Below are 16,287 nucleotides of genomic sequence, written 5' to 3' on the forward strand. Positions count from 1 at the left end.
TTCATGTAAGCTTGGCATTTCTGCATTATCAGTTGCCTTAAAACCTACCTGCTTCTGGAAACAGATGCCAGTCAGTCTCTTAAAAGAGAGCATAGCAGAGGCGTTACTCATCCTGGAAGGGTTCTTTTTAAAATCCACTACAGTGGTACCTCTGGTTATGGACACGATCCGTTCCGGGGTACCCTTTGCACCCTGAAAAGTCTGTAACCAGAATGGGGCTTCTGTGTATGTGCGAAGCACGATAGACCACTTCTGCACATGCACAAACTGTGCAGAACGCTGCTGTGCGTGCAGCGAAACCCAGAAGTAAACACTTCGGGTTTGCCACGTTCTTAACCCGAAAAAAATGCAACAAGAAGCGTTCGCAAGGAGAGGTATGACTATACTGAGGTTCTCTCTGATAAATGCAATACAAGGCCTGCTCTTTCATGCTATCCATATGAACATGGAAAGGTATTTTGACTTTAGCCTCAAGAGCCCTTTGCCATCCCTGCTGTCTGAGAATTTTTTAAGTTGGGGTCGCCAACATGGTACCCTGCAGATGTTGCAAGCAACAGCTCCCATCAGCCCAGCCAGCATGGTGACTGGCTAAACGCTGGAAAACTTTATAAGGGGTTACAATAGATTACTGGTAGCACAAAGTGTGGTTTTTAGCTTTTGTGTTAAAATTGGCACTCAGAGGAAGAGTCCTATGTGGCATTTCAAAGGGGAGAAAAACATTTCAGTTTGGTACCCTTTTATGTATGTTAATGACAAAATCACAATCGACAGTCTCCTTCCCATTATGCCAAAATCTGGAATGCATGATCTCTTTCTTAGCAATCCTCTATCTTGGTTTGCTTTATGTGACTGTGTAAAATTGCCAACCAGTCTTTCCCATCCCTCAAACCATGCGGGTAAATGTATTGCAAGGTATGTGATGACTCTGAATGTTTATGGAATTTATATAACATTTTCTCCTTGCTTGTAGCGCAGGACCGATTCCCTGCATTTCAGTTCACTTAGGTGCTTGTATAACTGCTTCCATTGAGAGTGGTAGGGCCATGGAGGGTATGTTCTTTTTCCATCAGTTCTAAAGTGGGACAGAGTCAAATAACATATTTGTTATCATTGTAATAAGGATGATAACGAGGTGCGATGAATAGGGCTAGATGATAACTGGTTTTCAACATTGTGATATATCACGAGCTAAACATCCCAATGTACCGATTTTTCACAATGTGTAGAATAAGGATGGAACTACGTAGAGGTGAACAGCAGGATTGAGCGATAACTGGCTTTAAACATTGTGATATATCACCAGCTAAACATCGCAATATACCAGTATATCACAATGTCTGAAATAAGGATGGAGCTATGTAGACTGAGGCATTGGCTAGCTTCACAGTTTTCCCCACATCGTGATTTTTGCCCGTTCCAGCTCTTGTGATCACTGCCCCCTGCAGGAGGCAGGGAAGCGCTGAGCTGGCAGAGTTAACAGGGACTGCAGGAATTGAAAGAAGCATTGGCTGGCTTCATGGTTTTCCACATATTGTGATTTTTGCATAGCGCGCACATACACACACCATGATTCGTGATATATTGCCAGGTCAAAAATAATGAAACCAATATCACTATATGGACTTCAATCCAGTTTTGGACAATATATTGATATATCTATCACCCAACCCTAGTGATGAATTACTTTGTATTTATTATTTATGTATAAAACTGAATAAAATGATTAAATAAGAAACAGAAAAGCTCACCCAGCATGGCCAATGATTGAAGCTGGCATCTTTTGCATGCAGAGTATGTAGTCCACCACTGAAGTAACTTCTACCACCACCTACCACCCCCCGAAAAAAAAGATACCAGGGACACAGCTTCTAACCTTCTGCATCTAAAGCATATGCTGTACTGCTGAGCTATGGTCCCTCATTTGGTTAAAAGCAATCTTGCTTTTATTGTCTGACTTTTCCGAGTTATTAATTTTGAAGACCGTCATAAAGAGCACCCAGCTTTCTCTCTCCACATGTTGTGCTGTGGTGTGGCTTTCCATTTCTATGACTATGTAAGAGCTGTACCACATTGTAATTCCACACTGTTCTTCCTGAAACAGGGATTCTGTGGCAATGAACAGTAAAATGGTTTTATTTGCTCTCTTTAAGAGCTGCTTGTAAACAGATTGCCTTTGAACTTAATAGGGTGGAACCTCATCTACATACCTGGCATCCTGCAGATCTATGAATAGGAGAAACCCAGAAATAAAGCACTTTTAATGTTCTGTGCCCAAGTGGGAGACAGGAAGTGAGGGTGGGGAGATAAAAAAAATCTGTTCCAGGTTAATTTGTCATTCATCAAAGTTACCTTGTACAAAAAGTGTTTGTACACTTGATTTAAATCTTAGATTTGCCTGGAGCCCAGCTCTTGAATCTGCCATATTTTGGCAGTTTTGCAATTGGAGGAAAGGGATAGATAGCTGAGAAGAGATAGAGCTGTATGTTTAATAGTGGAAGATAACTGGCAGGTGAGAGAACTGTACTCTGTAACACAGAGAAGCCCTGCCCTTGCCATGCTGAACATTTGCAAATGTTTGACTTTTCTTAAGAGCCACGAAGTAGCAGAGAAAGGAGGAAGAGAATGACAGAGACTTGGTTGGACCTGTTATGGCTGGTGTAACGTGGCTCACAGTCCACCTGTTCAGGAGCAGGTGGATAGAAAGTGTTTGGCTTCACCTGTCTCCCAATGTGCAACTACTTGATTGAAGGGTAGCAAAGCAAATACTCTATTATTGGCAGCTTTGCTGCTGTAGCAGCATCTGCCTTTTACATACCTGTCTCTTTATGTCTTTCAGGATGACGATCTGGAAGAGGGAGAGGTAAAAGACCCAAATGACAGGAAAGTGAGGCCGCGTCTCACCTGTCGGTTTTTCATGAAAGGTAGGAACCATGCCCAAGTGCTCCCTCTCTCCTGGAGATTGCAGAGGCAGCTGTCGGCACTTATTGTCTCTGCCATTCAGCCTCCCGAGACTTGTGGCTTCTGAACATAGTGCATTATCCAGGATTATTTCTATATGTTATCGAGTCACATCAGATCAAACGTTCTCAAATGTTGTCACAGCAAGCATCACAAAAGGCCTTCATAAGAGGGAATCCTTTAGAATCAGACCCTGGCAGGGCCACTTGGTATATTTGCAGCAGTGACCACTCAGATATTTGGGATAGTCAGAAGCTGAGCATGAGGAAAGAACCCACATCCGATCTTTGGTATTCCAAGACATCCTGCATTTGAATTTGAACACTCCATTCAGTAATAACGACTCAGAAGCCATTTTTTATTTACCTGGATTATTTACCCACCATCATGGCTACAATGGGTGGCAGTCAGATTTTCCATGGCCTTTTAAAATATATGTTTAATTGGTAGGCTTTAATGCTGTTTGACAATAAAAACAAGGACATTAAAAATGCATGTCATTTCCAGTCTTAAATAGAAACTAAAGAAATCCTATGTGTTTTACTTGATTAATTAGTTAATTAAATTGGAACCTGGATAAATATATTTCTGAAGTAAGAAGCAGACGTGCTTTGTTTTTAGGAGGTGGAAAGAGATGCTTGTGTTGCAGTAGGCATCCTTGCATACAAAAGACTTTCAAGATGGTACTTCAAGATAGTACTTTCCATCCGTAATTTTTATAAGTACTTTGTGCTAAAAAATGTTTCATTAAAAATGTTTCGTTAATTAAAAATGCCTTTGCAATTAATCAATGGCACATTTTAAGTTGCTCGTAAGGTTTTTAATTGATTGAACAATTCTGAGATAACTTGTTTAAGCAAACCAACTTCCAGGTTCAGGGGTGGGATTAGATGGACACTTATATGGCAATGGAAAGATGAGCTTCTCCTGCCACTTGGGTCAAGGATACAACTCTCTCTCTGAGCTCTGCTAGGATTTAATAAAAGCTGTTCACGAAAGTTCTCTAAGGACCAACACAATTTATAAACCAGCAGCAGCAACCAAGAAATAAAATGTAAAGCATCAGCAGTGCATTTCTCCTTTGATGAATGCTCTGCCTTCTTTTTTCTTTTTCTTGTTCAAGTGATTTTGAACATCTCTGCAAAGATTTAAATATGCTCCAGTCACTTTTTGTGTTTTTTGTTTTTGTTTTTTTACTGTTCCCATGCATGGAGATTTTAAACCTTCTGTGTGCTTCCCCCCCCCCCAAATAGGGCATTGTACTTGGGGTATGAACTGCCGGTTCATTCATCCTGGTGTAAATGACAAAGGAAACTACTCTTTGATCTCCAAGCCAGATCCTTTCTCTCCAAATGGCGCACCACCCATTGGCCCTGGGCCTCACCCTCTGATGCCAGCCAATCCTTGGGTATGGTAATATTACTTTTTTAATACATTATCATTCATGGTTTAATTTTAAATGCCAAGAGGTTGACCAGGGTACACTGCATTGGAAAATATGCAAACACTGGAGCAAGTGAGGAGTATGAAGTTGGCATTTCCATGTTCTACACCTTTTCTGTTGATGCTTGCAGAAACTGTGGGTGGGTGAGATGGGGACAGTGCTGTCCCTCTGGGTCATGTGCAAGCTTCAGCGCCTTTTTGTGGCCTGTGGATTCTTACTTTAGAAAATCTCAGCTCTCGTGTTCCAAAAGCAGTGGTTCACTTAGCCCTATACCGTCAGCCCTGGTTGGATTGGCCAAAACCTCCACACCAACCAGCCTCCGGTGGCAAGGGTTCATTTTCAGCCCCATTATTTGAGATCACTTAGTTGTGCATGTACCTTGATTCAGTGTGTAATGACCTCAAATTCTGACGCCACATGCATTGCCACTGAGCCACAACTTTAATGCCACTTGCTTATAAGCATGGTCAAAAGAGCATAAGAGGAGCCTGACTGCTGGATCAGGCCAGAGGCCCAGCTAGTCCAACATCCTGTTTTCACAGTGGACAAGCAGATGCTCCAATGGGAAGCTCACAAGCATGATCTGAGTGTAGGAGTCCTGGCAACTGCTGCTCAAGAGACATACTGCCTCCAACAGTGGAGGTTGCAAATAAAGTCATCTCTAAGCATGATGATTTATTTCCTAAAGCAGGGCTGGCTAACCTGTGGCCCTCCAGATGTTATTAGTCTAAAACTCCCTCCATCCCTGCGCACTGGCTATGCTTGCTGGGACTGATGAGAGAGGGGTGGGGGGTTAGCTTTGTGTTTACAGTTGAATCTTGTTGATGCATCTGATTTTGAATGTTGGAATAAGTAGACTGCAAGACTCTGCATGGAGGTTGGGGGCTGCAGTCCTTCCTTACGTTTTAAGATTGTTTTCCAGAAAGAAGATTCATTTTCCAGATCATGCCTGTTCTTCCCTTGAAAACCCAATTTCTTTCATCAAAACTCATTCATGCAAACAAATTTCATTGTTGTTACGATTCTTGGAACACAACCTTTTGGCCAGATTTCATGGAAGATACACAACTCTCCTTGGGTTGAGAGAGTGCTGCTGCCATGTGAAGAAACATTCTCTTAATTTTGCTGAAATCCTAATGCAAACCACTCTGCGTAGGCAGTAAACATGCAAATTTGAAGCAAGAAGCTCTCCTGCGTTATTTGTAAAGGCATATATTTTTCCTGTCATTAGCTTTCTATGATGTTTCATTTTCATGTGCAAATACTGCAATTACTTAAAGGACTAAAAGTTAAAATAAAAACCTTTTAAAGATTTCCCCTTTCCCTTGGAGAAAGCGGAGATTTTGAGATAAAGCATTCTCTAAGATAGGACAGTCCAATTCCTTATTGTTCTTTTAAAATAAATATTTTTATGCCCTTGAGCAAATTCATTTAACTTCCCTGAACAGAAGAGAAGCAATAGGGAAAGAGGGCCTAATGAAAATGTGTGTCACCTCATTCTGGAACCATCCTTTTCTCTTTTCTTAAAAGGGAGCTCCTGTAGTTGATGAAATATTGCCACCTCCACCTCCAGACCCTCCAGCAGAAAGTGCTTGGGAACGGGGACTCCGCCATGCTAAAGAGGTAAAGCAGCTGTCTGGGGACAAACAGGAAAATACATATGAATCAAGAGCATGTACTAGGCTGCTGTTTACAGGTATTCAGAATCTCCTCCAAATCAACACTTGGATAATTAGGAATGAGTAGACATGAGCCTCGGGATTATCTGCTCATGCAGAAGGGGAGGAAACAGGAGGCTTCTGGTGGTGGCATTTCCCCCATTCAGACAAAAAGGGAAACTCTGCTCTGCTCTTTCTGGTGACTAGTGACCTAAAGTGTTTCATCTCTGGAGGAGAAAAGAGAGCATGCAAGCTCAAGGCTCTCGCTTGTTCTCATTATGTCGGAATTGGGGCCCTAGAGATAGGCAATTGATCTGCCTTGTTAAGGAGTATCAACTCTTGGCTTGAGTGGCTCTTCAAGTTATTCTGCAGTGATATATCTACACACACACACACACACACGGCTCTGCTGCTTGAGGTTCCATGATGAAAGATTGCTCCACTTTAAAGTTCACCCCTTTAGTGTTTGCATCTCATGCAAAACACGTGCTCCACCAGTGAACAGTATATTGCCCTTTCTAGTAAGCAAATTACTTCCTCAATGACCATGTGCTGTGCAATCTTATCTCTCTCTTAAATTTTGGGCAAGTTCCCTAGGAAACCCTCTTTAAATATTGAGTTGACTAACAAAACTGTGTGTTTTTCTTGAAAAGGCTGAGATTGCCACGCAGGTTACTTTTCAAAACACAAAAGCAAAAGCTACGTTCACTGTGACTTATGTATGACAGCACGTGATAGGCCACCAAGAGCCTGCATGGCTGAGTCAAGAGTTTTCCATACCCAGTTCCATTATTGTTCTCAGGATGATGAGACTTTTATTTTTATATATATAAATGAAATTGGTAAGAGTGGACTGCTACAACCTCTTTGTTTACTCAGGCCTTTAGTTAATGAGAGTTGTCTCCTGCAGTGGTGCTTGTCTTTTACTCAAGTAAAAGTATTTAGTATGGCTTTAAAATTTTCAGTTTTTAAATTGCTTTTATTTGTTGTATTTTACCTTGCTGAATAACCTTGAGACTTTTATTTTGAATAAGGTAACTGATAAATGTAATAAATTATAATAGTAATAATCTGAATCTCTGGAGCCTGTTAAAAGCCGCTAGCAACACAGTGAAGAAATAATAATAATAATAATAATAATAATAATAATAATAATAATAATAATAATAATTTTTATCTTATTTTATTTTACCCATCTGGCTGGGTTTCCCCATTCCAAGATGGTGCTTTTTAAAATCATCATTATTATCATCATCAAACAAACAGAAGGATACCGAGCATTCTTGGTATATCAGTTCGTATCCAAAATGCTTCATTTCCATCCTTGGTGATGTTTGTTGCAGTGAGTGGCTGTGAGAAAAGCAAGGCTAAAACAACAAATAAGGACCGAGCATATTTTTAAAATCCTGTTTCAATGGCTACTTTTACTTTGAAGAAAACCTGTCCCAATCTGGATCGGGGCCTTGCACTTGTTTCCTTCCAAAAATATATTCTTTACCCTTACCCTGGCTGCTCTCTGCCTCTGAAGATGCTATTTGCAGTAAGCCAGTCCTTCCTGACCTGATGCCCTCTAGATCTTTTTCACTACAACTCCCATGCAATGCTGGCTGGGCTGATGGGACTTACAGTCTCTTAAAGCATCTGAAGGGCACCAGGGTTGGGAAGGCTGCAGTAAATAGCAAAGCGCAGTGTTCTTTAGGAAATGAATAGTGCTCATTTCCAATTGGGAGATGGCAGCTGCTTTTATTCCAAAAGAATAAAAAGTGACAACTTTTCAAAACAAAGGGAAACAGCTTAAACTTTTGAAAAAGTGTGTTTGTTTAGCTCAGCCTTAACATGTGGTCTGGAATTCTGTCATTATGATTCTAAAAAACAAACAAACACAGAGAATGAAACGTTACCTCAAAATTGTAATGTGTTTTAAAATATGATCCACTTTTTAAAACAACAACAACTAGGTTCTAGTTGATACTGTATTTGAAAAGATGAGAAATAAATTGTGTTGGGATATTAGCACTTCTGCAGTGGGTCATTATGCCACAGAATGGGATTTGCTTCCTCTGCTCTAGGACAGCCCTTGCCAACCTGGCGCTTGACAGGTGTTTGGGGGCCAACCAGTTTGGGGCCTGTAGACACTAGTCTAAAACATCTGGAGGGCACCAGCCTGGCAAAGGCTGTTCTAGACGGACGACTCCTTACCTTTCGCCCGCTTAGGTGTTAAAGAAGGCCACAATGAGGAAGGAACAGGAGCCCGACTTCGAGGAGAAACGGTTCACGGTGACCATCGGAGAGGACGAGCGCGAGTTTGATAAAGAGAATGAATTTTTCCGGGACTGGAACTATCGTATCACTCGGGAAGTTCGGGACTCGACGTAAGACACAACTGTCTTAATTCTGTCTTGTGGCGGGAGTGCAGACTTGAGCAGGCTGGCTTCTGTGAATCTTACTGCAGTCCTCCAGAGGGCAGTGTTGGCTTATCCAGCGCTTTGTTGTAGTGTTCAGTAGCAACACACACTTGCTCTCATCGCTTCAAGAGCCTTTCCTTGGTATTCAAGGGGGTCTCTTCTCTGTGCAGCACTCTTCTCCATATAGAGGGGGACACGTGAAATGTGATAGCTAGATTTCTTTCCATCAATTGTCTTATGTTTACAGCCCAACTGAAAACAGTCACACACGCCTGCCTTGTCCTGGTGTGCTATGTTGCTAAGGCAGTCATGACCTCCTGCTCTTGCCCCAATGCAATTCCCAGTATCATCTCAGCTTCATGCTTCTAATACTTAAAGGGTGTTTTTTAACATTATTGTGTTGCAAGGTGGGCCCCATCATTTGCAAAAAGTAGGTCAAGCAGGCTTCTCTGGCGATCCAGCAGCCGTGAGTGGGCTGTTGTGTACGGATCACAGTCCTGGTTGGCATGACAGCTGATCCCAGCCTTCATGAGTCACCCCAATGGATCACTAGCTCACAAAGCTTAACCTACTTAGTACAGGCAGTGCATTGAGTAAAGGGAGCCTAGGTGGATAGAGAGACCTTCCATTTCTAGCATGATGAATGATGCCCTCCAGACAGGGAGATGTCTCTTCCCTGCTTCCTCAGTTGCATCACACACAAGTGCTAAATTTGGTATCATCATATTTTAAATCAAGGTTCTGGTCCATATGGTTGTGAAAATAAACTTGGAAACAGTGACTCTGAAACCTTGTTGAGCAGGGCTGCAAGTGGGCCAGGTTGGCTGCTGGGGGAGCTTCGGGGTTCAAGCACCTTTTTCATCTTTTGTTCAGGGTGCAGAAATAAGCTTTTCTTTGCACATAGTTTTTAATAAAACTGAAAACAGACAGCTTTCCATTAAGGAAAACTGTTCTCACCCTATATTTTTGGACTGAATTTTTTCTCTTTCTAAAACTGCATGGATGTAATATCAGTCAAACTGAGGGCTAGCTATTAGCTCATGTGCTCTTGAGGCAGGTAAAATTAGTATGTTAATTAATATACTCCCCCAGGGGTGGGGAACCTTCAACCCACAGGTCTAATTAGGCCCACCAAGCCTTCTCATTTGGCCTTCCAGGCTGTTTTGGCCAAGCCATGCCCATATATGGCATCAGGTGAGAGGCAAGAAAATAAGTGGCTGGGCCAAAGAGGGTTTGTAGGCACCAATAAGTAGCATTTTTTTCAGTGAAAACAAAACAGCTCGTCTGACATCATTGTGCTATCGAGTGATTGACAGGGGATGCCCCCCGTCCAGGTGTGAAGACCCACACAAAAAGAAAAAAATAGGGAAACCTCCCCCCCCATTGAAAAAAATGTTACATTAGGAAGTGTTTTCTTTTGGAATGATGTGATGAATGTTTAAGATAAAGCATCTTTTTTCTGGCTTTTGACAGCTGAGGTGTGTTTTCAGGGTCCACCCTATTCCCATTATTATAATCTATTCCCATTATAATTATAATTTTGACGCTTACATTGTTGCAACCTGCTCTGGGACCTGCTGGTAATAAATTTTATGATGCCAATGCTAAACAGTTTTCAGTACCTTTAGTTTCGCACTCAAAATGGGAAAAATAATAGGAAACTGTATGCGATGAAGTTGTCATGTCTTAAAATATTTGCAAATATTCCAACAACTAAATTTCAAATAAAGATTTTAATTTAATCATTGAAGCCACATTTTAATATGTATTATTGATCCCCTCTGCCCAATCAGATAGTTTACTTTTGGCTAAAGGGGGAAGAAGAACCTTTGAGATTATACAGCACATAAAATTAACGCAAATATGCATCTTTGTCTATAGTTTTTGCTTGCTAAATAGGTCAAATGTACGAAATCTAACTTCAGTTTAGAGCACACAAAAAAATTCCAGTTCAAAATTTTCTAGAAGACTCGCATCACTGCCCTTCCCCTAAGAGTTATTTTTTTACAAAACAATTTTAACATGCATTGAGAATGGCTTATGATGTGTGAAGATGGCTGAGAGCTTCATAAATCTCCTCTTTTTTTCCCTCCTCCCCTTGGTTTCTTGAAAAACTCCAGTGAGGTGGACATCAAAGAGAACGCTAACTATGGGTAAGCAGTCCCTAATCTCTCTTGTGCTTACAGCTGGCCCATGTTGCTTTCATTTTGATCCCTTGCAATTCTTTGAAATTCTTCGGCCAATACCGGCTGCTGCGTAAGGCTTGGTTTCCAGTTGACCAAATCTTAATTTGGTGCATTCAGGTGTGGAGGCTTCCAGGTGTTGGCAGTGTCTCATGAAAGTTTACAGTAACTGCAGCATTCCTAAATAACGAAATGCATATTGATGTTTGGTCAGCGGTATGCATTTTCTGATGACATCCTCAGAAGGAAGGTCGTCAAGTAAAACCACAGCCATGGTTGGGGTGAAGTCCCCTCTATGCCCCAGTATCTTAATTTACCAAACTTGCAGAGGCTTCACCTCTTCTCCCTTGACCAGGGCCCTCACAGCTTTCTGAGCTTTCAGTAGTTGAGGAGGGCCCAGCTCCAGCTGCTATCTTACGTTCTGATGCTTGGCATGTGTTGTGTTTTTTTAAAAGACACTGGGTGGATACAAACATGGTTGCTGCCATGTTTGGTGATAAGAGATCACTCTTTAAAATAAAATTTAAAATATTTATCTGTTTATTAGATAGCACACATTGTGTGCTAAATGTGGCATAGGAGTCGGTTCTTTCTTTTAAGCAGTGGTGGCTGGATATTGTGTTTCTGGCAATAACAGCAGTTTTGTTTCATTTGAATGATTCCTCTGCAGGCTTGACCCTTATGCGGATCCTTATTATGATTATGATGTAGAACGCTTCTGGCGAGGCGGGCAGTATGAGAACTTCAGGGTACAGTACACAGACCCAGATCCATACCGGAACTACAGATTGAGTAAGGTAGGTAAATGCATCCTCTTCTCACGAGCTGAGCTTTTATTCTGCAGTAGGTTGATCCAGACAGTTTAGCCCAAGTCATTGACCCGGTTCCTGTGTTACCTGAGTGCCGTGTTCACAACTTTAGTGTGTGCATCTCATGTTGTTCCAGTAACATTTAATAATAATATTTTTTTTTATTTGTACCCCAGCCGGAGCAGGGCTGAGGGCGGCCAACATCATAAAACTAACACAGTATACAAAGAACATAAGAACAGGCAATCAATTAATTAAAATACATCTTAAAATTAGTTCAGAGCAAATTAAAATCTGGACAGATGGCACTCCATGGGTAAAATTGAGAGTGGTTAATATTCTCCATGCCAACTGTTACCACTGGTCTTATAGAGGACCTGTGAGCGGGCTAGGAGGCCTCGTTAACGCTTGTTCTTATACAGAAAGAAAAGAATCAGACTGAACCCCGACCAAAGGCCTGGCAGAACAGCTCTGTCTTGCAGGCCATGCGGAAAGATGTCAAATCCCGCAGGGCCCTGGTCTCTTGTGAGAGAGCGTTCCACCAGGCCGGGCCCACGGACGAAACGGCCCTGGTTCTGGTCGAGGCCAGTCTAATCTCCCTGGAGCCTGGGATCTTCAGGGTCTTATTATTTGCAGACCTTAAGGTCCTCCGTGGAGCATACCAGGAGAGAGGCGGTCCCGTAGGTCCTAGGGTCCTAGGCCGTATTGAGAAATGGAATCATCTGTACTTGCTGCTGACATGGGGAGCAACCAGCTCATGGAAGCCTCTTGTGTGGTTTCTTTGTTTCATGCAGGGAGGGATACAACCACATTGCTCAAGTAACTCAAGAACTGGCCCTCCTTGCAGTGAGAAACCATTGGAATAAAGATTATCTCAAGGATTCCATCACGGCATGTGTGGCTAGTTGGCGGTGGGGGGGGGAATTAAATGCCATGTTAGATCATTGAAGGAACATCATATGAACATGTGGGTCAAAACTAATACAACTTAACCATTATTTTACAAGGAAAGGGAAAGAGAGAGGGAGAGGGAGAACAGGCAGCGCGAGCGAGAACGCGAGAGGGAGAGAGAGCGTGAACGGGAGCGGCGGCAGAGGGAGCGGGAGCGCGAGAGAGAACGGGAGCGTGACAAGGAGCGGCAGAAAAGAAAAGAGGAATGGGAAAGAGAGAGGGAGCGCATCAAAAGAGACGAGAAGGACCGGCAGCACCGGGACCGAGAGAGAGAGCGGGAGAAGGAGAAAGAGAAGCCAAAACCGCGATCATCACCACAGCCACCAAGGTACAGGCTATACTTTTTTCATGCTGTTGATGATGTGGCAGGGAAGGGTGTGAGGAGGTTTAGTCCCTGCTGGCTGGCAACTCAGAGAAGCTGGTGTTTTACAACGGCATGAGACAGCATGTCAAGGGAAACTGTTTCTCATGTTGGTTTTGTTAGCTTTTTATATGGGAGAGCAAAGGAAATCAGATGGCAAATATATTCTCTCACATTAAACAGAAGCAAAAAGTGTTGTCTGTTTGATTCAGACATGTTCTTTGAAGATTTTGCACTGTAGAATGTCTGGAATCTATGTAAGCTATGTGTTTTACGATATGAATTCTGTCAGAATGGAGCCTCATGAGAGACTCCCTGCTCCATTTATTTATTTATTTTAAAGTGAGATGGTAGCCATCTTGGCTTCTGCTTTCTTTCTCAGTAGCTTTGGGTTTGGGTTCACAAGCAGCATCTGGTTTCTTACTGTTTACGTTTAAGCCTCTTTTTTTGCTCTTGGACTCCATGCATGAACTGGCACTTCTGTTTCTTTTATACATTGATTGTTAATCACCTTAAACTACTAGAGAGGTAGTCTGGTGCTAACTGAGCTTCTCCCATCTGCTCTCCCATGTCTCCATTATAAGGCTACTTTTTCCAAGCTCTTAATAACCACTTAGCCCCATTAGTGATGTTAAATTCTCGAGAATAATCTTTTGGAGAATATTCTCGAGAATATTCTCAATTAATGAGAATATTAGAGAGTTTTCATTTAAAATAGGACAATATTCATTTTAATGCATTGAAAATGATATAATTGGTTAATATACCTGTTTATTCATGGGTAAACTTGTTCAGAAGGCAACCAAAAACTGTACAGATACTTTTATTCAATGGGGAAATGCAGTGAATTCACGCTCTTTGATTTAGTAAAGGAACCACAGTGAAAATAAATAAGCACAAGCCTACTTGTCACTTGCAAGTATCAAATTAAAAAGTAAAACATGTTTTGTAGTTAAAGTTAAACCATTCTAAGGTGATGACACCAGTAATTGGCATGTTAAGGTTTGGTATAAGGAAACTCAGTAGTTAAATCATATTCTATTCTTCCATTAGAACATATACATGTTATAGGACAAGTCAAAAAATACAAATGGCATGTTAAGGTTTGATACAAGTAAATTCAGTAATAGGCTATCTTGTGCTTCTAATAGCTCTAACACTTAATAACTGTTTTGGTGACTAAAACACAGCTTCATAAACAAAAGTACATATATGCATACATATAAAAAGAAGCCATTAACATTAAATATATTATCATTATATGATAATATATTTCAGTATGTCAGTCTCTGGTAAATGGCACCTTGTACCATTGAATGGCACTGCAAAAACCAGTTACTCGCACTAAATAAAAATATAGAAATGTCAACTGTTTAAATCAAGGCTACCTCACATAAAAAAATCACACTATATGGCTAAGGGTATAGAATTGCTAAGAATAAGGTCACACCAAAATAGAAAAAAAGCCTATTACTTATACAGTTGAAATACATATGAATTCAAATGTTCATCAAATTAAATGAATAGCATTTTTAAAACTAAAAAAAAAATGTTTTCTGTAGCTCACATTTCAGAACTGCCAGTGGTGAATGACACAACGCCCAGTAATGTAACTGCATCAAAAAAATCATTATTCATTACTTACACTGGCAATATCACAGCTTGACTTATTATTTACTAGATTTTTTTAATGTGGGATGTAAAACTGTTTCTCACATTAGAATTTACAGTTTCTGGAGAATATTCTCACCTCACACCAGTAAGCCTCATTCTCCCTGCCTGTTCTACCCCTGCTTCTTCCTCTTTCCACTCCAGTTCTTGGCAATAAACTTCACGTAGACCACATTATGCAAAGTTAGTAGTTTGCATAATTCTGTGTACAGAATTTGGGTTCCTTTTGGCACTGAGTTCAGTTAGGGGTTCATTTGGTGCAGGCATAGGCAACCTTGGCTCTCCAGATGTTTTGGAACTACAACTCCCATGATCCCTGACCACTGGTCCTGTTGGCTAGGGATCATGGGAGTTGTAGTTCCATAACATCTGGAGAGCCAAGGTTGCCTATGCCTGATTTGGTATGTCTGCAGCCCTCAGCAGAATAAGGGGTGGTGGGAGAGGAGGCAAAGGGAAAGGCCTGTTCCTCATCCAAAAGAGGGCACTCCTTGCATAGTGGCCTCTGGCTGAAGACCCAGTTTGGGGAACTTGTAACCCTCCAGATGTTATTGGACTCCCATCAGCCTGACTCAGCATAGCAAATGATGGTCAGAGATTGGGGAGGGGGCCAAATCCAACAACATCAGCAGATCCACATGTTTCTCACCCCTGATGAAGGTGTTATTTCTTAAACTTGGCCAGCAAGTATTTTTTTAGGAGTTCCCTCCCCCTTTCTGCAGTTCATTTACCTAACTTGCAGTTATTTTTCCCCACACTGGGCATGAGAATGGGGCCCAGGTCACAAAACCTGCCCCCAACGTATAACCTTTGTTCCCTAGAGTTCTCAGCCTTGAGTCTAAACGCCAGCTTCAACTTTCCTTTCCTTGAGTCTTTAGTTAATATAGATAGCAAAATGCAGCCTTTCCCAACTCCCATCAGCCCCAGAATGCATGCCGCCATGCTGGCTGGGGCTGCTGGGAGTTGTAGTCCAAAACATCCAGAGGTTGGGGAAGGCTGGCATGATGTGTCCCAACTGCTTCTTCTTGCTCATTATATAACTCACCCGGCTGATGAATAAGTAGGGTGAAGTAAGGGTGATGTAAGACTGAAATGTTCACAGGTTGCTAAAAGCTAGGTTTCCCCGGCTCACCAACACTGCTATAAAGAATGCAGACCAGGTTCCCTATTGCAAGAAGAATGCATTCTTTTCTTTCTGAAACATTCGGAGGCTCCTTTTCCACACTTGCCCTTAATTGGACCAACGTCATCTCATTCTGTTTCCTCATTATGGCTCAGCTGAATTTGGAGAGAGGTTTTGAGTGCTTTTTGAAGCACAATGATCATCAGTTTTATGGGTATCCAAGGGATATATCCACCATGTCACTCTGGGTGGAAGCTGTTTAGGTGGCAACATCTCAACTGACAATGTGCAAGGATTTTATTTATTATTTGTTTTATTACATTTATGTCCCACCTTTTCTCCCAGAAGTTCAAGGTGGTGTCCCCAGTTCTCCCCCTCCTCCTTTAATCCCCACAATAACTCTCTGAGATAGGTTAGGCTGAGAGGCAGTGACTGGCCCATAGTCACCCATTGAGTGGAGATTTGAACTCTGATCTTTCAGCTACTAGTCCAGCACTTCTAATTGCTACGCCACACTTCCTATCTTTCTGTCAGCAAAACCATGTCAATCACATCTGCAAACCTATGATGAAAATTGCTGTATGAATAACAGAATTTTATTATGTGTTTTTTCCGCTTTTATGATTGCATATTTTTCTTGACACAGTATGATTCAATTTATATTTATTTTGTTGGTTTAGCCACTTTAATCAGTATATGACATCCTGTGTAACTATGATATGGTCAA

The 16,287-nt window shown here is 41.6% G+C and overlaps 1 protein-coding gene across 3 annotated transcripts in view; it reads left to right on the forward strand.

Moving 5' to 3' along the window:
- The window catches only part of ZC3H18 (zinc finger CCCH-type containing 18), a 53,501-nt gene that overhangs the window by 9,978 nt on the left and 27,236 nt on the right, over nt 1-16,287 (forward strand). For all 3 annotated transcript variants that reach the window (XM_035117956.2, XM_035117957.2, XM_060276037.1), the window contains exons 3-9: nt 2,837-2,921; nt 4,212-4,366; nt 5,933-6,025; nt 8,275-8,432; nt 10,586-10,618; nt 11,319-11,445; nt 12,465-12,736. In XM_035117956.2, coding sequence (XP_034973847.2) covers nt 2,837-2,921; nt 4,212-4,366; nt 5,933-6,025; nt 8,275-8,432; nt 10,586-10,618; nt 11,319-11,445; nt 12,465-12,736 — 923 coding nt within the window. The remainder of the gene's footprint in view (nt 1-2,836; nt 2,922-4,211; nt 4,367-5,932; nt 6,026-8,274; nt 8,433-10,585; nt 10,619-11,318; nt 11,446-12,464; nt 12,737-16,287) is intronic.

This window comes from Zootoca vivipara, chromosome 6 (genome assembly GCF_963506605.1).
Source record: "Zootoca vivipara chromosome 6, rZooViv1.1, whole genome shotgun sequence".
In the NCBI taxonomy this organism is placed as follows: Eukaryota; Metazoa; Chordata; class Lepidosauria; order Squamata; family Lacertidae; genus Zootoca; species Zootoca vivipara.